Here is a 21,560-nt window from a genome sequence, read left to right on the forward strand (position 1 = left end):
AGAGTAAAGAAGGCCTACGCCGGGTCCAGTGTCGGCTTGATGGAGATGGGTGGGGAAGGGTGGGCAGGTTTTCAACAGGTACCTGGGTCAGGAGGGACCAGGGAATGGGGCCAGATGGCAGACAGCATGCAAAGACAGATACGGTCATGACATGCTGATGCAGCAGGGACAGGTCAACCAGCCCGGAACAGAGACACTGGGGACAGCTGGAGATCAGTTAGAGGTCAGATGGGGCCAATCCATGACCAATCAGGAAAGCAGGCAGGGAAGTCCCAGCCTCAGAGAAATTAAGGAACGCAAGATGGGAAAGGTATGTGGCAGGATCAGGCATAAATGGGGAGTTCTTGTTGTTGTTCTTTCAATCACACATGAAATGAGTGGTCTTCCTCAGCAAGCAGTTGCCTTAGGACATTAAGCACTCTAAGGATCTGGAACTGGGAACTACCTGCCCCCAGAGGCAGAAGGAGTGCACACTCACAATGCTCCTGAGCGACCGTGGTCGCCCACGGCTAATCCCATCCAGAATGCGCCCCACTGATCTCTGATGTCTACTGCTATCCTTACTCACACCCCTCTACCAAAAATATTCAAGAGAATGTATTACTAAAAGCAGTTCTAGAGAAGAGTTTTCCAAAATGCTGTGAACAGTGTCAGCAGCATCACAGGAAAAGGCATAGGGTTTCCTCAGGTGACTTTTTTGAAGCAGGACAACACTGCCCTGAAATAAAGACTTCAGGATCAGTACTCTGACTTCAAAATAATTCAGACTCATGGCCTTATAATAACTCAAGCTTGGCATGATCTATTAGATGGGTAAAAAAGATCACAGAAATAGGAGGTCCCCCAAGGTCAGGCTAACAGCCTGCTGTGTGGCACCTCTGGAAGGACACAGGTTGGGTGCCCAGAGTACAATGTTAAAATTCCAGAACCAACTTCTCAACTTGCTCACGCCTCAGTTTCCTCTAATAAAGTGGCAAAATGTCACTTCGAGCAGACAGAAGAGAATGTGCAAAGGGAAGAAGGCACAAATACTGGCATGCTGGGGGAAACTCAAGTTATTCCAAAGACAGGCACAGAGAAGGGACCCCTGAACAGGTGGCCTGGGGCCAGGGGGGACGGGGGGCGGGGGCAGGGGTTCGGTCTGCATCTGGTGTTCTGCTGTGCTTAACTAAGTGGAGGCTTATGTTGGATTGAGGAAGGGAGTCAGTGGCAATTTCATAAGCAAACAAATCTGGAAAAGGTTAGGACATCTCCTCTCACAATCCACATTAGCATGTTAAAATCTTCAGCTAGTCCTGCCGGAGTAGACACCTGCTTACCTGTGCTTTTACCCCAATTTCCCTAAGATTCTAGAGCCCATGAAGGCCTCCCTCATCTCTCCCAGGCTCTGCAACTCCCCTTCACAAACATCAAAGTGGATAATGTAAAAACACCGCAGAGTTCTGAGCAGAGAAGTGGCATCACTAGGCTCTATTTTTTTTTTAACTTTTGTTTTTAATGTTTATTCATTTTTTTGAGAGAGAGACTGAGCGTGAATGGGGGAAGAGCAGATAGAGAGGGAGACACAGAATCCGAAGAGGCTCCAGGCTCTGAGCTGTCAGCACCAAGCCTGACACGGGGCTCGAACTCACAGACCGTGAGATCATGACCTGAGCCGAAGTCGGACGCTTAACTGACTGAGCCACCCGGAGGCCCCCACTAGGCTCTATTTTAGAAAATGACTCTGGGGCAGGTAAAGGAAGGGGGTTTGTGGCCCACGCTCAACAACAGAGGTGAGAAAGGCAGGTGAGACATGAGTGTTACTAAATTCATACAGTCTTGCTTCCTGACACCAATGTGTTTACGCCTCCTCCCTCTATGCTTGTTGAAAGCTACAAGGCACAGCACTGGGCCAGCCTATGGGGACACACATGTCCTTCTCAGGACTGGTGGCAGTCACGTGGCCAACGTCTGCACGAGAAGCGCAGTGCTCCATTTTTATTTCTGATCAGAACAGCCTTCTCGACATATGACTTTAAAATCACTTTTGAACCTGATCAGATTATAAAGTACCTTTTTTGAACTAGCCTTAAATCATAAACTCAAAAGCCCAAGGGAGCGCAGTAAAAAAGCAAAAACTCTCTTGAGGTACTGTTTGAAATCTGTTGTTTGTCAACAGAGCTAAGCAACCATCTTTGAGCGATTTCTTGAAATCCTGAAGACAGTCGGTCAGCGTGCCAGACCCACTGAGGACATGTGGCTGCCTCCAAGCAGAGCGGCCTACCGAACACAGTCCTGTGTTCTTGGAACAAGCGAAGTTCCACGGAGCATCCTGGGAAGACGCTGAGCCCTCTGAACTCAGACTGCTCGTTCATAAAACGAGAACGGTTTGTAAAGACTAGCATAATGTATAGAAAGCACAAGATTTGTAGGAAGTGTTCCAAAACATACAAATGACCATCATTCCTCCCTGTTCCCCGACTTTATCCAGGGAGAGTTAAAGGCAGGTGACCAGTTTGGATAGTCAAACATTTGTTTCAGTAAAGCTCGGTGTGGAGTTAAGTGAAGAGTTTTAGGCTCTTTGTTTTTTCCTTTTAAATAGAAAATAATTTCCTACGTATGTTTACTTCCAGTTACATGTTAGCCAATGATAATTTGAATTCCACTTCTTTCTTGCATAAAATCAGCAGTTGTCAGGTAATCAATCAATGTTTATGCAAAGGCAAGCTAAAAATGGTGGCTTGTGTTTTTGCTTTGTTTTTTATACACCGCAGAGGACTCAAGCACATCCAGATGAGGCTCTCCACTGTGGCACTGATGACCCTCTGGGCCAGCTAATTCATCGTTGGGAACTGTCCTGTGCACTGTAGGACCTTCAGCAGCATCCCTGGTCTCTACCGTAAGGTGCCAACAGCACGCGCACAAGGCCCCCACACGTGCGCACACGCACCTCTCAGGTGTTCATACCAAACGGGGGGTGCAAGACCACCCTGGCTGAGAACCACTGATCTGCATCCTAACCCAACTGGGTTATTTCAGAGCCAAGGAAACCAGGGCTACAAAGTGCTAAGTGAGCTGCCCCAGGGCACAACAGCGAGGGCCACAAAGTCCAGGTCCAAAAAGCTTTCGAATTCAGTCAGGACAAGCTCAGTCACAAACCACTTAAGTCCCTCCCACCTCTTCTTTGCTTTCTTGAATTTCTTTCACATCCATTTGGAATTTAGCCATAAACAACTTAATACCTGTCTAATCATTTTAACATCAATACATTACAATATATGAAATATGGAAAGTGAAAGGAGGAAAAATATCTATAAAGTCAAAATGCTAAAGCAATCATTTTTTAGCAAATTTCCCCCAAATATTTTTTATATATACACATGCACAGGGACATATGTACACACATACATACCATATACACTGTAGGTACACATACATGTGTGTATAATCTGTTTCCCTTAGAATTTCAGTGGACTCTCTCAATCTGAGATCTTAAATCTTTCTTTAGTTCTGAGAATTTTTCAGCTATTACTTTTTCAAAAATTTCCCTTTTTATTTTTTTCATTATTTATTTTTGAAAGAGAGAGAGAGAGAGAGAATGTGCACACACAAGTAGGGAAGGGGTAGAGAGAGAGGAGGACAGAGGATCTGAAGCAGGCATTGAGCTGCCAGCACAGAGCCCAAAGGGGGGCTGGAACCCACAAATCACAAGATCACGACCTGAGCCAAAGTCAGATGCCCAACCACTGAGCCACCCAGGTGCCCCCACTTTTCCATTTTCTCTTCCCTCTTCTGGAAGTCGTTTTGGGTGGATGCTGATAGTGACCCCTCTGAATCTATTTTCTGTGGCTCCTGAGTTTTACTTTACAGTGTCCATCCCTCAAGCTCACGTTCCGGCAACAGGGGGCCTCACAGACCACCCTCCCCCTTTCCTATGTGTACAGCCTGCTAAATATTTAGCAGATTTTAGTTTTTACTTCAACAATTACATGTTTTTCTACTTCCAAGCCTTCCGCTGGTTCTTTTTCACTAGTACCTTTTCTGTTTCAGTAACTTAATAACCTCCTTTGCCTTTCTAAGGGTGTTAATCATATATTCTTATTTTAAAGTCCTGTTCTAATTTAGTTTCCTCAAGTGTGAGCTCTTCAGTTGCTTGATTGGGGGCCTGTCAAATGTTAGGCTATTCTTAATAGCATTTTTGAGCACGTAGGAGTGTCTCATTTTGATGAAGTTTAATTTATCAATTTTTTTCTTTGAAGCCATATTGCCTTCTGTGTCCTATCCAAGGAGCCTTGCCCACCCCATGTTGTAAAGATGTTCTCCTATGTGTTCTTTAAACAACTTTTAGTTTTAGTTTTCACAGGTGAATCTATCATCCACTTTGAATTACTGTTTGTGTAGGGTAGAAGAGAGGGCTGTACTGCATTTGTTCTGATGGAAAGATCCAGATGCTCAAGCACCACGTGCTAGAAACACCTTCATTGCCCCAGGGGACTTCCTTGGCAACATGCTGACAAGCAGAAACATCTCAGTAAGGGTCTACTTCCAGGCTTTTTTTTTTTTCTTAAGATTTTATTTTTAAGTAATCTCTACAACCAGCGTGAGGCTTGAACCCACAACCTCGAGATCAAGGGTCACATGCTCTACAGACTGACCCGGCCAGGCACCCCTACACTTTGTCTTTTGTTCCACTGATCTCTTTGTCGGCCCCCCCCAACAGCAACACTGTCTAGATCACGACTATCTCACAAGACTTGAAGTCAGATGGTTGAAATTCTCCAACTTGTTTTTGTACCCTGATTGCTTGGCATTTTCTGGGTCCTGTGTGTGTTTCCACATAAAGTTTAGAATCAGCTTGTCAATTTCTCCTGCAGGAATTTTGATTAGGATTGTGCTGCATCTTGAGATCAATTTGGGGAGAAAAGACAAAGTAACTATATCGAGTCCTCCAACCCAGGTACATCATACACCTCTCCCGTTTATCTGGGTCTTTAATTCGGTTTTGTAGTTTTCAACATAGTTCTTGCCTGTCTTTTGTGAAATCTGTTCCTAAACGTCCTTGGCAATTCTTGACTGCAATATCATCTTTGCAGCTGAGGTTCCCTACTGGCCTCTTCTCAATCTTGGCTTGCACTGCCCTCCCTGAGGGGGGCGAAAGCAGTTACTGGAGGTGGTGCTCACAATGGCCGGACGTGGGTGGGGGCAGGCTTGGGTGCAAGAGGCACTCCCAGACCCTTCTGCGCCCCTCCTTCCTCTTAGCTCTCTGGCATTCCCTGTCCTCTTACTCCATTCACTACTGTCGTAAAGGGAAACACCACGAGGGGGAAGGGGACGATGTACAGCCATTCATGGGCTGACTGCTTCTGTAGGTGCAGACCCTGGGCCCCCTCACCCCCTCCTCCCAGGCCACCAGCCGCGGACAAAGGCAGTGTTTCTGCCCCACTTAGCACTGGTGTGCTCGCCCACAGGCCAGCCGTGCTGTCTGCAATCCATCACCTCGCTCAGCCTCTCTGGGAGCCCTCACAACCCCCAGTCCTCCAAGGCTGCCACTTGCTTGTTTCTGGAGGAAACCACATTGTCACTTAATGACTTAAAAAAATTATTTCCAGGGGCGCCTGGGTGGCGCAGTCGGTTAAGCGTCCGACTTCAGCCAGGTCACGATCTCGCGGTCCGGGAGTTCGAGCCCCGCGTCAGGCTCTGGGCTGATGGCTCAGAGCCTGGAGCCTGTTTCCGATTCTGTGTCTCCCTCTCTCTCTGCCCCTCCCCCGTTCATGCTCTGTCTCTCTCTGTCCCAAAAATAAATAAACGTTGAAAAAAAAAATTAAAAAAAAAAAATTATTTCCAGGGCACCTGGGTGGCTCAGCCGGTTAAGCATCTGACTCTTGATCTCAGCTCAGGTCATGAACTCACGGTTCAAAAAAAGTTTTGAATCAGACGTTTTGATCAGACGTTTCTTGGAGCAGTTGATTGTGCTTTTACGTTAACGGTATCCGAAACAAGAAGGGCGAGGACTGGAGAAGAGAAATGGAGGGGCCACGTTGACATGAGTAACACACAGACCACACAACCGAGGCTGGAATGAGGCCGGCGTTCCTGCTGACCAGTCAGACAAAGCTGGTTCATGCAGGACGGTAGCTCATGCGGGACGGAAAACCCAGCTGCACTTCAGGGAACAGGAGGCAGCACAGGAGATGGTTGGGGGTGGAAGGTGAACCACCATGCCAGATCAGACAATTTACAGAACAAAACACACTCCTAAAAGCTAAATATCCCAAATCAACTTGATAATGCACACGCCTAGAAGAAAAGGTTTGGTTTCGTCAATGGTGATCACCATCATGGCACCAGTACAGCTACCGTGAGGATTTGCACAAGGAAACCGCTAGGAAAGGATGTGTACTCACCCAGCCCAGAGATATTTATTGCTTTCACGGACTTCTTCATTTTGTAAAGAACCATCCGGTCCACGTCCAAAGCCTAAAACATAGAGAAGTACATAATTAAAACGTGTTTGAGCTCAGATCACGACTATCAGAGAATGGCCTTGTGAGAGCCACTCTGGAGGCCCCTGCGGAACTGTTTCCGTGGCACAAAGCCCCAGCGTGCGGCTCAGTGTGAAGACGGGGTCATCCCCATACGAGTTAAGAGTTAACCCAGACCAACTCCACTCCCACCAAGCCTCAATCCTCCCTGTGAACAAGCAAGGCTCGGGAGCCTGCCAGGGGCTCCTTCCGGACACAGGCCAAGGACAGGGAGCAGGGGGAGCGACGGGGGGCGGGGAGGCAGATCTGTCACAAGTGTGTCCCCACCCTGGCAAGACCGCCAACACGCAGGCCAGACCGTCCCCCCACTCAGAGGCAGCGCGGTCTGGTGGGAGGCAAACCCACTCTGGATTTGGAAAGACCCAGACGGGAATTTGTTTGGGGTTGGAAGGCATGTTCTGCCTAACCCTTTTCTAGCCTAGATTTCTCTTCCAGAACCAGGGATAACAATTCCTACTTTGCCGGGTTGAACGATTAATTAGACACACCTAAGTCTTTAATATTCCTCTATGACGCTCCATTTGCTTTCACACCTTAACAGACCAACCGCTACACGGCGGTAGCATGCAGCCCTTACAACGCCTAGCACGTAGTAAGTGCTCACGGAATACCTGCTCGGTGACTGATCAAATCAGGAGTCTGAATTACAGCTCTACTTTCACAAAAGGCACAGGCGTCAAATTTCCCTTTAACCCAACTGAACACCCCAGAAGAGCAACATGTCACTTTCAGTGGTGACAGGCGGAAGAGAGCATCTGTAACCTGGGATAGTGACACCCATCATGCAGGTTACCGTAAAGAAACTAAGAACTCCAGGGCAAGTGCTGAGCCCCAAATCTGGTATACACTCGATGATGTTATTATTACTCATCATGAGATTTAATCACAAAACCCTGCAACAGACTGCCATCAGAAACAGAGCACACGGCCTCAGAGCAACAGCACAGTCCTTCCCTGCCAGGCTTCCCGAATCACCTTCCATATCAGCATCCTAAGTCCTATTCGAAAGCGACAAGGACTGTTTTAGCAGAGGCTAAGAACAGATGTGATTGGTGCTGACAATTACTAAATAGAAAAATGATCACCAGGCGGCAGACAGTTGACAGAGCGGTTACAATAAAAACAGAAACTGTATTTTAGTTTTTAAATGTTTGATTTATTTGGGGGGTGGGAGGGAACAGTGTGAGCAGGGGAGGAGCAGAGAGAGAGGGAGACACAGAATCCGAAGCGGGCTCCAGGCTCTGAGCTGTCAGCACACAGCCCGACGCGGGGCTCGAACTCACGAACTGCGAGATCATGACCTGAGCAGAAGTCAGACGCTCAACCGACTGAGCCACCCAGGCGCCCCGAGAAGTTGTATTTTAAAAAGCATTATTTTCTGACATACTGGAGGAAGAAGTAGGCATGAACGGCCACAAAGATGTCGAAATTTCTCGTAGAGAGCTAGCTCTTATTTTCCTAGGTCATCTCTCATCCGTTCCAGACCTTCCCTTGAGATGTGAAAAGGGATTTGGAAAAAGTACATAACCAGTGAACTCTCTCCCGAAGACTCATCACTTTCTACTCCCCAGTCTGCCACCCAGCAGGCAGTGCCCTCCAGCGTGTGCACCGACCTGTTGGGTTCTACCAGGGGCCGCAAGAAGATGGGATGGATCTGCTCAGGGCTGGTTAGAAACACCGGCTCCCAAAGCTTTATCGACCGCATGTCAGAGAGTACGACAGTTCAGTGCACTCATCACAGCTGTGGAAGGTCCTGACCCCCACGTGAAGGGCCATGACTGAAAAACACATTCGATCTAATCGACATCTACTCCAGCACTTGGAGAGAATTCGGTCGGGAATCGCGACTGCACTCAAATAATTAAGCCTGCTCCTCCTCCTGAAGCTTCCCACAGACAGCAGAAGGCAGCCCCCCAGCCTGGTTAGCCTACACGGTAACAGAAGTCAGCCAATATTCTCATGAAGCCCTTTCTGCGGGCTGGGAGGAGGGGTGAACGGAGAAAACACAGGAGAGAAACGCGGAACACGAGTCCGAGGGGCCACTCCCAGCCCACGACGCTGGCGCTATTTCCGCACGTCCCCAGTATGAGGCCTCGACTCCGTAGCAGCTTTAAAACCTCCTCACGATCTGGCCCCCATTACTTCTCCAGCGTCGTCTCCGGACCCCTGCCCCAAGCGCACCTGAAGTTCCGTCCCAACGAACTCCTGCAGCCCCTCCCAACCTTCGTCCTCCTCTTTATTTCTAACACTGTGTGCTCTTCCCTGCCTCCTCTTGACCCCTTAGTTTTACCCCGGCTTTGCGAGCTGACTTGGAGGCAGGTCCTCCTCCTGAAAGCCTCCTCAGACAGGTTAGGTACTCACCCAGACTTTTCCCGGAACCCTGTGCTTACTCAATAGTTCACCTGATGAAATTTAGCGAGGACCTACTATGTGCTAAGTACTAAGCGAGGTGTCCCAGACACAACAGGTGAGCAAAACAAGGCCACGCCCATGCCTGCATGGAGTTCACAATGTAGCAGGATAATGCCCTAGAGAAACACAAAGCCAGAAGCCCAGGACTCTCACGTAACTGCTTTTCCATTTGTGCCGCTCTCCTCAAGACCCGCACTTCCTAGCCAATGTACCTACAACAGCACATGTCCACTGAGCCTGGAAACACGGCCAGCGCCACACAGTCAAATGATAATATTTTGGACATGTTAGGTTAAAGATATTAATACGATTAATTTTATGTTTCTTGTTACCTTTTTCAGAGATCTCCCGTAAGGGCAGGACGCTCTCCGCTCTGTTCCCAGTGCCCAGCACAAAGCTGACACGGGACGGGACTCAGAGAGCAGCTCCGTCCGTGACCGTGAGACCAGAAAGGCAGGCAGGGACACAGAGGCTGGCAAGGGTATCCGGCTGAGCCTGCAGACAGTGGGCAGCTACCGAAGGTTCTCAGGCAGGGGAGAATGGAGAGCTGCACTTGAAGGTCACTCAAGCCACAGTGGGAACAATGGATCTGAGCAGGCAGGAAGTAGACTCAGGGAACGGATACCCAACAAGGAAGGGCCCGGCTGGGACCCATGATTAGGAAGCCATATGGGACTGGTACAGGGCAGCAGACATTCTGGAAAAGTCAGTGTGTGCCCAGGGAGATCTATTCGGCCTCCTCAACTGAGTTTAGCTCTCCAGGCTCTGGCACTCCCACAAATGACAGAACAATCTTCTGTCCACAGGGCTTTTGCTCAATTGTGCCGAGAAAACTGTGGACCAGACTAGCCCTATACACCTCAGTGCGGAAGGCCGACCACAGATGAAATAGGCTTCATAACACTGCTCAACGCTGGCAAGTTTCCTCCCACGTCGTCCTGTGGGGCACACCCCTCCCTGATCTTTTCCTGCATAAAAGTCTTGTAAAAATAGGCCACCATATGGAATATTCTACCTCTGTTATTAAAGGGGATGTGCTGTTTCCTGAACTCAGGGGAAGAGTGGATAAACGGTAACCGCTGCTTTTCTACAGTCTGTTAAGAAGAGCCTGGAAAGAAAGGTAAGGTAGGCGGAGAGGTAATTTTAAATTAAAACTGCAAGAGGGAAAAGCAATTACCTCCCCACTCAAAACCACACCCTTCATTACGGAGCATATTTACAGATAATTAAGATTAAGCTTGGGCAGGAGAAGTCGGAATGATTAAGACTGAGTGCTAGAAATAGTCTTCCGTCAATTATAAATAAAAACAGCACCGGGAAACCTGAAACAACAAAATAGCAAAACTGGAGAGCCTCAAGGAACCAAAGGGGTCCACCAATCGGGCTGAGATCCCTAACGGGGGCGCTCCCCCACACCCGCCCTCCCCAAAACTACCCGAGCTAAAGAGAAGGAAAAAGAACGGCCACCTTGGTCAGAATGTGTGTGTAAACACTATAAACACAGGCAAAAGCTGAACAGCCACTACGGACCTAGGCGGGGCCGGCACAACAGCTAACGCCTGGCCAGACCCCATTAATCCTGAGGGCCTACACTGCAGCTGACCCTCAGTTTATAAAACATGTTTCACAGAGTGAATTTATCACATAAATAAGACTGTAGAGATGTGTCTCAAGATATTTTAGAGGAAAATAAACAACGGTTTCCAACCATTCTAAAAGCACTTCCTTTGATCCCTTGGACCCTTGCATGAAGGGCCAGGGTTCTGGTTCATTCCTGCGAGCAGCTCCCCGTGGTCTCCGCGGCTCGTCCACGGACGCCGGCTCCCGGGAGGGTGCAGGGGGCGTGAGGGGAGCCCTCCCAGGAGGGGACACAACACCATTCACTCTTTTCCTTCTTCACACCTGTGCTGTCCAACAGGGCAGCCGCACAGGAATATGGAAGATAAACTACAATTTAGTCAAGTAAAAAATCCAGCTCCTGTCTCGCCAACCTTTCTCCGGAGCCGTAGCCACATACAACATACCGACCGGGTCTAAACACGCCGCCCCTGTTTGCTCTTCCTCTGTTCCTGCAGACCCCTCCGTGCACCATCCCCTAACATTCTGGAGCCCCTGGCTTCATCGAGGGGGGCCTCTCCCTCCTTCCCCCATGGGCAGCGCACAGATGTGACCGTGTGACAGCTCTTCTCCCTCTGGAGGGCTGAGGTAGTGTTTGTCCCCAGAGCCTACAGGGAAGTCCATCCTGGCTCAGAGGCACCTACGTCCTGATGCTGGATGGTGGAGGCCAAGTCCACGGTCTGTCTGAGGAGATGAGCCTGGGGCAGGTGGGCACCTACCGGGGGGCCGGTTTTTGCGCGGCCACGTGCTAAGGATCTGCACAGGTGAATGTTTCCACTCGACAGGACAATGAGGTGGAGGGGAACACTAGCTTTGAATCCCAAGGAAGAAATCTCCCCCGAAAGAATTCCCCTCTTCTGATTAAGAGACGAGCGTTACCAAAGGGTTTTACTCCAGAGATACGATATTTTGAACTTTGTTAGTAAAAAACTTGTGGAAATTTATTTTCTCTCTTATTATGTAAGCACCTATATAAGACCCTCACTTTTGCCTCTAGGCCTGCAAAGCCTAAAATGTTCACTGCCTGGCCCTTCACGAAGTCCACCAAAGCCCGGCCCAGAAGATTCACACACAGGTTTCTCCAATCTTATCGGCCAGCCCAGTCTCCTCTTGGCACAGGACCAGTTTGGCCCCCCAGTTCTCAATTTGAGCCAGCAATGGTGGAGAGCGGCCGGCTTCATCCTGGGAACCCAAAGATGCTGCCATGGGGGAGGAAAGGCCGGGAGACCACGGTCTGGGCCGCCGGGGAGGCATGTTCTACTCTGCTGTCCCGTCATATCTCCCTCGTTCCTTTTGGGAAAGGCTGACCTGAGGGGAAATGACATTTTCGAAAGACACAGACCAAATAAGAAAACAAAGCGACACCCAGATCTGTGCCCCCAAGGATAGCTTTGCCAAGGAAGACTCACGCGGACATCTAGATGGCAGCTTCGTCTCCTCTCCCGCTTGACATTACTTTTGAAGTAACACAGGACATTAATGACAGTGTCAGATATTTCCAGAAGCCTTCTGGGAAGCGCAGCAATGCACTGTGGCCTGCAGGCTCAGCGTAGAGCCAGAGCGATAATGGATCTACCTCCTCCTGGGAATACAGCAGAGGTCTGGGGAACAGCAGGTGTCACGAAGAATTAGGATCAAGTAAATATGAAGCTAAATCAAGCTGCGTGAGACACGTACGCATCAGGGCACACCAGAAGGTCACGCTTGGTATTCTCTAACGCAACTGGGGTTACTCAGAGTATACACACATCTGCACCACAAGGCGAGGATGGTCGTGACCCTCTTCGAAAGAGCCGAAAACGGGACAAACCCACATACCCGGTGACGGTAAAACGCGTGAACCGCTGCAGGGAGACGGACAAACGTTACCCACCCAGAACATAAACGAATTTCACAACAATGTTATGCAAAAGAAGCAAGTTGCAAAAGTATGCCGGCGGTATACGACCGTAAAAGTGGAAAGTAGGAAAAACTCGATGATGTTGTTCCTGTTTAGGAACGTAAGTGTTGCTGATACAACTACAAACAGAAGCGAGGAGAGATGTTGATGGCCCAGATGGGCCGGCGGCTCCTCGGAGGGTGCTGACGGGAAGGCAGGCGAGCGCTCCTGGAACGCTGACGGGGGCCAGGGGTCAGGAAGGGACAAGTGATGGCTGGATGGGTGTTTGCTCATCATCATCCTATAAATTATATCTCCGTGTGTGTGTATGCATACTAATCTGCATAAAAGTAAATTTAAAGCCTTCTCGATGGAAAAGAAATTAAAATCAACTAGAGTCTGGGGGAAGAGCCAGAAAGGCTGCCAAAATGACAATGCCTCACAGGGCACTTTATTAGCTCAGCATTTTGGTCACGCACAACGAGTGAAAGGAACCTAGAGATCGGTCCCCTCGTCCCCTTTCCGAGCCATCTGAGAGCAGACAGCACGAGTTGGTAAGCTGGAGACAGAGGTGCACAAGAACCCAGGTCAGCCAACTCCTAAAGCAGGCCACCCTTGAGGACCAGCAACCAGAAAAGACAGACTTCTTTCATTTTTCTCCAACACGTTGTGTTTACTCCGCAGAACGTCTCGGATTCTGTGCCTAGGTGCCAGCACCAGGGGGGGGGCAGCCAGGTGAGCACTGATTCAGAGGACAGCCAGCCCCCTCACCCAACCGCCAACTGCACCTTGACCATGTCTTCAATCGCAGGTACTTGCAATAGATGCGTCCAAACCTGGGGGGGTTGTCATCAGGGAGAGGGGTGCCACCACACCCGGCCCGTGTACATGTGGCTGATCCTGACCCACGTGGGTATATGTGGCACTAAGAACAAAAAAAACCACAATAAAGCGGCTTCCAAAGATCGAAATGCAACAGACCTTTCTCAAAATTCCGTCTTGGGAGGTAGGAAAGTACAAGGTAATTTATTGAACCAACTGAGCCCGCGAGCCTGCGCACACACACTCAACTGTAAGCAAGAAATAAACTTTATAAACTAGAGAGGATAAGCAAGTGTTGCATTGTATACACAAACTGCGTATATAAAGATAAAGGAAACAAATAATCTTTGTTGTCTCAGGGAAAGTTGGGGGACTTTTCGGATTTTTCTACTTTTAAACGTATCATCAACAGGAGTACGTTATACTTGAAAAAATTTTTAAAAGGCACTTCAATATCCTACATGGCTATCTTCTTCAGTTGTTTTCACATCAAATAGGATTTAACTCGGAGCACAAAAAAATGTGTCAAAGAAACTGATGAAACAATAAAGAAAAATACTCAAAACTGTGTCTTTCCATACACAAGTATACACAGAACAATATCCTGGAAGACACATGAATCCATCCCAATAGTTACTGAGGAGACAGAAAAGACAGTGAAGGCAGGCTCATTTTTTGGTACTGTTTGAAATATGTTTATGCAGGATTTGTGTGGTTAGAAAGATATAATGGAAGATAAACAGCTCTCTGAAATAGAAAAAGGAATGTCACTAACGCAACCTGACTGGCTGAGACGGTGTGGCCCCAAGCACTCTGATTCGGCCATCAGTGGCCATCAGAGGCTGGACCCCAGGAAGCTAAGAACTCATAAAACATGAAAGTCATTGAAGGTCCCGGGACAGATAAAAGATATAAATACAAATCAAAAGAACAAAGGCACGGGGTGGGGGGGCGGGCGGGGAGTGATGGTTTGAAACACAAAACAGAACTGGAGTCTCCAAGCTGCTCCCAGCCATGGCAGCTGAGGGCATCACTGCCCTCCCTGGTCTTCCAGAAAGTACGCTCGCCAGAGGGGGCAAAGGGCTTCACCAAAGCAGTTTCTCTCCTTCTGTCCCCGTCCAATTGCAGAAATACGTCCCCATGCCCTCGCTCCTTTCCACACAGGTTACGTCTACAAAGATGTTCTCAGCAGGACTTTGAAAGAGGAAACAATAGGAAAGAGCCCCAAATGCCCAACCAAGGAGAGTAACTGCACAGACTACTGGGCATTCACACGATTACATTCTAGACAGTCGTCACCATGACTGAAGTGGACCGTGTCATGCACAGACTACGTGACAATGCCGTGTTAACAAAGGAGAGCCTCAAGCTGGTAAAGTTGGAAGAGCCAAGTACCCACAGGCCCTCCCATGAACCCCATCACTGGAGACGTCAGCCGGGAACTCAGGCTTTTACTAGATCACTCTTCTAGAGAGGCGGAAACAGATGACAATGAATTCCAGCTTTATAAAAATGCTTTACATCCTGATTTCTTACTTCGGGGGAAAGAGCTTCTGGGAGATCTGGGGGAGCTGACAAGAGAAAGGAGAATTTTGGCAAGCCAGCTACAACACCCCAGCAGCCAAGAAAGGCAGTCCTCGTCTCAGAGGAGGGTCTGGCCTGAAGTCCCGGGCACCTTCAACAAACACGGCACCCCTCGGTTCTGCTCCCCTGGATGGACTGAAGAGCCCAGATGCAAGCAGGAAATGGGCCATCTCTGGGGAACAATGACAAACGGAATAGGGGCCATCATACCAGAAGATGTCTGGTATGCAGGGCTGAGGCCGCTGCACAGGGCCAGGCGGCGGAGGCCTGGTGATACGGAAGCAGCGGGAGAGGCTGGGAAGGTGACCTTCAGTTGGGGCTGAGGTCAGCCTTCCACATCTGTCCCAGTTCCAGAAGACAATGTAATCACAGGCCAGGCTGATTTCCCCAGGAAACAGGGTTAAGGCCACGTGACCTCCACTTCAGTGACATAAACAGGAGAGAGGGGACGTGAGCGAGCAGTTTTCTCTGGGCCCCACATGCAGCCGGGGGGTGCTAAGTAGGACTCTGCTTCCGGGGCACAGGGGGTCTGCCCGCAAACCAGCGTTCACACTCACTCTACGGGTTCTGCCCCCAGCCTCGTGGCTTTTAGCATACTGGCTCCTCTGTGCCAACTGGGCCTCTGATGGGGGGCGGGGGGGGGGGGGGGTCTTTCTGCTGTCAGCCGGCTGCCACATTTGTGTCTTACGAATTCTTTCAAAAAGTACATCTTGTAACTGAAACTAGACTTCAGGTAACACACGCATCAAAAAGGGGAAAAACCGGAATTCCATTCAGGCCTCCTCATTCCCTTTTACCACCGACATCCCAACTCCACAACGTCGCCTCCGGGGAGACACCAAAAAGGAAAGAAGCCAAGAGAAGGTGCTCTCAGTTCTGGTCTCTCAGTGCTGGATCCTTTGGAATAGCGCAGTGGTTGAAAGTCACTGGTTTTTTTCACCAAACAGATAAAATTCTAAACCGGACTCCACGTATCAACAGCATGACCTCAGGAGAATGACTTCCCCTCACCGACCTCGGTTGTTTTCCTCTGTAACTTGGGAATAAGGCTTGCTTCGCAGGAGAAATCATCGGCGGGTACGGGATCTGTGCACTGCAGGCGCTCCGCCACGGTGAGCTTTCGTTAGTGCCCCCTGGGTCTCCAAGGGGTCAGATCCACACTATGCCAAACAAGGGGGCCGTTCAGGAACACCATCTCCCCAGGACTGGGGCAATCGCTAGGATAAATATTTTCGGGTCTGATAATGGTTATGGTAACAAGGGAAAAAAAAAAAAGAAGAAGAAGAAAAATACCTGTGTAGCTCATGCCAACCTTTCACTTCCGGTAATAAGTTTTTCCCCCCCTCCAACGTTTAAATTCTTCCAAACACTCCCTGGTGTGTTTCTAACTCCCCAAAGGGGTGACATGGGCAAAGGCAGGGCCACACAGCAAGTGACACAGCGGGGTGCTCTGGGCCAGCTTAGTGGAGGGGGTCACCTGTCCCCTCTGGGCTTTCACACACAGGGTCAAATGGGGCAGAGTGGGCACAGGGGAAGCGGATAAGACGCCTGGTGTCAGCCCGTCCCCTGCTCCCCCACCCGGCAGAATCCTGGGGAGCCCCGCTTTCCAAGCAAAGCCTCCAGGCAGGCTTCCCCTCTCACACCTGTGTCAGTGCAGCACAGGCCACCCTCTGTGCCCCCTCCCCCCACAAATGGCCACACCAAGGTGCGGGAGCAGGACTGGGTGGCCCACAGGCTCCGGGCGTGTTCCCAGAAGCAAAGTTACTCAGGTAGAGTTGGCGGCCCCGGGTAGAAAGGCCAGCAGCAGACAAGCTACATAGACATCTATAGTCCCAAGAGTCACAAAGCACCTGACGTTCCACAGAGCACTTTCTTTTAAGTTTATTGATTTACCACGTGTGTGAGAGTGAGTGAGACGGGCAGAGAGGGAGGGAGGGAGAGAATCCCAAGCAGGCTGCGCGCTATCAGCCCAGGTCCAACACAGGGCTCGATCCTACGAACCGTGACATCATAACCTGAGCCAAAATCATGAGTTGGACACTCAACCAGCTGAGTCACCCCGGGGCCCCTCCACACAGCACTTGAAGCATCCACGACTTTACACGATATTCACAGCGTCTGGTGAAAGCACTGCCAATTCCCCCAATTTAAAGTAGAAGAAACTGACTCAAGGAGTTGGACTTGCCCTAAGTCATTTACTTGGCCTTGAACTAAAGAGCTCAAACTGGGAGAGTTCCGGCAGACTGAGAGGCAAGCTTCCAGGACTATGTGGTCCCCGTGTCACCCTCCCTCTAGCTTATGGCCGCTTGGCTTCCAGGGCCGGGAAGAGCGCATGGGACGCTCTGGGGACTTGTGCTGCTACCTCCTGTCAGGTCTGGGGAAAACAATCCCCTTCATCCGCCTCTGCCTCAGGCTTCCCTTACGCCCTTCGCCCAGCCCAGGGCTAGAACCACCTGGCACTGCTCATCCTTACCAGGGATGCCACCCACTCCCACTCACCGAGAAAGGCGTCTCCCGGGCCGTGTGACCGCCCCGCTCCTGCCACCCCAGCTGCGCCGCATCTGACCTTCACCGGGAGCTCAGGCGAGGCCCACCTAGACCGCCTGACATAAGCAATTCTGGGGTTCCAGAACCTTCCCACGGGCCTGAGCGCCTGGGGATGGACAGAAGGCAGGTGATGGTGCGACACCGCCATTTGCCCGTGTCCAGGTTGCACAATCCATCCTTGGGGCCGGCTTTAAGGGGAAGATTCAATGACCACTGTCCTGAGTCTTGCCGTGTCTTGATCCCCCACGTCTCAGTTCCTGTTTCCCATCCAGAGACCCGGCCCCGCTGCCCTACGATGGAATGGGAAGTAGGGACGAGGAGGGAAACCCAGAATGAGGAAGGGAGAAGGAAGGAACGGCCAGGCGTGTTCAGGCCCCAAATGGCCTGCCACCTCCAAAGCCAGCCTCTAAATGCAGCAGAGATGGTTTCTGGAAAGAAAGGAGGGGGGGCATGCAAATGAGCCTGACGTGCTAACCAGAACTGTTCCCCTTCCCCTACTCTGGCACAAAGGTGTCACAGTGCCCTCCCTCTGTCCACGGCTCTCTGCCCCCAAGTCTGTCATCTCCAGAACTATCCTCTTGTTCTGTCATCCAAGAAGTGCAGTGACGGGCAAGAGGGAACATGAGCGGGAACCACCAGGCGTTGTTTCCTGCAGCCCAATTCACCCTTCTGACCCAGGTTTATCGTGAGAGCCACTGGTACAATAAAGGGACCGTGGGCTCAGGGGACACAGACTGAGCTGTAGTTCCCACATCCCCACACACAGATTCCTTATCTCCTGGGCCTCGGTTTCCATATCCCTAAAACAGGGAAATAACATCCATTTGATATGGCTGTTGTGACGATTATTTGCTAGGCATGAGCACAGCGCCGGCCACTGGAAAGCATCTGGGTTAATGTGAGGGAGGTCCCCTCCCACCACCCCAATGGACGGCACAGCAGACCAATCAGGTCATCTGGTCAGTGACCGGCTCTAGGGCAGGACGGGACCACCGTGGACCTGGGTCTTGCTCTAGCTCTCCTCCAGCTTCACCCCTCTCCACGCATGGTAAGGTCAGAGGGCCGGGAGCCTGCATCACCCCCTCCTAGACTGCACCACGGATACCCAGCACCCCACCACCCCTGTGCCAGCAGCCTGAGTCTGTGTGGGTCTTTTCCCTAAACTTTTCCCAGATGGGTTTAACCCCAGACCCGAAGGGTAGCTGTCTGTGGGGAGAGGGTGGACAGAGCTTGGACAGGAGGTAGCCCCACACAGGTGTGAGAGGGTGACGCCTGCCCAGAGGCCTTGTTTTAGAAGTGGGGTTCCCTATACCAAGGAGTCTACAGGGTGGGGGAGCAGGGGACAGGTTGACACCAGGTGTGTGTCTGTTCCCCCTGACCTAGAACTGGGGTTCCCTACTCTGCTCTGTTTGACCCAAGGACTACGCAGGACCCTTGAGGGCCCAGGTGCGAGAGCTGAGAAGGTATGCAGAAGGTTAGCATCAGCACCCACTCCCGGCTGCAAACGTGGCAGGGCTACCTGGCCAGTACACGCATCAAGCATCAGCACTCATTTGAAGAAAAGATGCCTCTACTAAGGACACAGACACAATACTGGATCCCACAGCCTACAGGAAGGACAGGAATCCACAAAATGGTGCTGTGTTCTGACAGGCACGCAAGCCGCGGAGCAGGAAGGGCTGAGAGCCAATGGGGAGCAGCGTGGGGGCAGAGATAAAGGCCCCCCAGAGATGCAGATGGTCTTGTCCTTTCTATGAGCGTCTTCAGACAGCACGCACTCACCTAGGAAGCAGGAGTAAAAGACAGGACAGAGATTTGGGAAAGGCTGGGTGAGGAGGGGCCCGGAGAGCATGACCAGCTGGCAGCAAGGCCATGTGACAGGGCCAGACAAGGCGGTGGGGGCAAGGCCAGAAGTAGGGGGAAGAGGGGCCAAAGGCAGGGCAGGGTACCTGTCACTGAGGGGCAGTAGGAGGACAGGCCATGCAGCAAAAGGCACAAATGGCTCTTGGCTGAGGCAGCTCAGGACCTTCTTGGGCTTCTGTGGGTCGTTACAGGCTGTTTATTTTCAGTATTTGGGGATGTGAGCATTTCTCCCCAAGGAAGGGCTTCAGACCATTAGTTTTACTTTGTCTGGTCTCCACCCAAAGAAAAGAAAATTCAAAACCCCAGCTAATTAAACAAGAGGGAAGGCAAGGGCAGGGGTTCCCTGGGCCGCCACACTGAGAGGAAGAGGCTACCCTCCCACCCACAAGCCTCAAGTGGGGAGGACCGACCCCGGGGTCACGGTCGTCATGCTTCCTCCCCACGGAGACACTGGCCTGCACAGGACACAAGGCCCCGATGCACTTCCCGGGGAACCCCACGATGCTGAGTCCTAAAAGCAGACGCTGCACGTAATGGTGCTGCTGAAGGACACAAGAGGGACAGAGATAAAGACGTAAGATGCACAAGTAAAGGGGCACCTGGGTGGCTCAGTCGGTTAAGCGTCTGACTGTTAATTTCAGCTCAGGTCATGATCTCACAGTTCCTGAGACTGAAGCCCGCATCAGGCTCTGTACCAACAGCACGGAGCCTACTTGGGATTCTCTCCCTTTCTCTCTCTCTCTCTCTCTGCCCTGCTCACATATGCATGTGTGCACATCCGCGCGCGCTCTCTCTCTCTCTCTCTCTCTCTCTCAAAATAAATAGACATTTAAAAAAAGAAGATGTACGGGTAACGATAGCCCAGGCTTCTCAGGCCAGAGTGCCCTCTGCCTTGAGGCTAACATGCAGGGTATTCACCACCCTACACACAGATAACTTACTACTCATCCCCAAAGCAGGGGACACTGCAACAGCCCAGAGAAGAGAAGCCAGCGGGTCTGGTTCTGTCGCCACAAGCTACGTGGCCCCGGGGCACAGAAAGCTTCCATTCATTAGTGACAGGGAAGGCTGGGCTGTGCGAGAGGAGGGCCTGCGTGTGGTGGGGGCGGAAAAGGTCAGGAGCTGTGGACACCATTTGAGCTCTGTCACCCCCTCAGATCTGGACCGAGATCAGTGACTTCTCCTCCGAGCCTGCAGACATAAAATTCTACAAAACTACTGTCTTCAGCTATGCTTCCAAAGAGCGATTACAATGGTATTCAAATATAGGTGATGGAAGGGTTAACTTTCCCAGTGAAGCTGAGAATCCTGCCCGGAAGTGTCTACGAAACCAACTGACAACTTAATTCTACGAATAATCCTAGTCCAAACGTGAAGACAAATATTTGGTAACGGCAAAAAGTGATTTTTAACAATTTTTAACAATCCCACTCTATTTCTCGGGTGTGGATTTCTCAACTAGGCTGGAAGAAACGCCAGGTGTAAGAAGGCACGGCTCACCGGAAGGTCAGGGACAAACCCAACAGTACCAGCCGTGGTAGGGAGGGGGACAGCGGTATGCCCCTCACCTGTGCAGCACCTGAAACAAGAAATGCTTTTACCTACATTACAGCTGGTGATTCTCAAACTCTGGGTTAGGCAGGTAATATTACAACAGGGCAGAAACCAAGGGAAGGAAGGGAAACGAAGCTATTTTTCCAAGGCCATAAAACCAAGATGCCACTGTAATTTCCTTTTTCAGTTCACAAATACCCCCATGTTCTCCTAGCCTGTCGTTCTTTCCGATGTCACCTGTGTTTCCTTAGTCTGTTCAAAGCGAGCGACTGTTAAGAAGTCAAGAAACAAGGAACCAAGAAAATAAAGGTATTTTCATCTTGGGGGACAAATTGTAGAACCCGCGGTGAGTGATTCCATGATGCTCATTAGCAGCTGTTTTGTTCCGATTGCTGTCTGAGCTTTTGTTCCGAACTTGCTGTTTGTGAACCAGCAATGGAGACTTCTCAGAAACTGAGCCCCAGGGAATGAAGACAAGACCATCAGCTCCTTCAGGACAGAGACCCAGGACTCCTGTCTCTGAATCCCGGGCACCTAGTAGAGCACATGACACCCATAAATGCTCCATAAACACGGAATGCATGAAACCACACTCCTCCAACACTGCCACAGGCTGTCGGGGGACAGGCTTCCTGAAGTAGGTAAGCAGAGCCAAGGGCTAAAGTGACAGGTTGTCAGGAGGCAAGGAACCCCAGGCAGGGAGACCAAACGGTCAGGATCATCTCCCTGCATCAGGCTGGCTGGCGCTGGTGGGGAGTTAT

At 50.6% G+C, this 21,560-nt stretch overlaps 1 protein-coding gene across 1 annotated transcript in view; it reads right to left on the bottom strand.

The window, feature by feature from the left end:
- The window catches only part of ASAP2 (ArfGAP with SH3 domain, ankyrin repeat and PH domain 2), a 146,216-nt gene that overhangs the window by 104,762 nt on the left and 19,894 nt on the right, over window positions 1–21,560 (bottom strand). The window contains exon 2 of the mRNA XM_047068041.1: window positions 6,384–6,456. Within this exon, the coding sequence (XP_046923997.1) occupies window positions 6,384–6,438 (55 nt within the window). The 5' untranslated portion in view covers window positions 6,439–6,456. The remainder of the gene's footprint in view (window positions 1–6,383; window positions 6,457–21,560) is intronic.

Source organism: Lynx rufus, unplaced genomic scaffold, assembly GCF_022079265.1.
Source record: "Lynx rufus isolate CCGP_SWC_20201006 ecotype Redwood Valley unplaced genomic scaffold, mLynRuf1.p SCAF_8, whole genome shotgun sequence".
Classification (NCBI taxonomy): domain Eukaryota; kingdom Metazoa; phylum Chordata; class Mammalia; order Carnivora; family Felidae; genus Lynx; species Lynx rufus.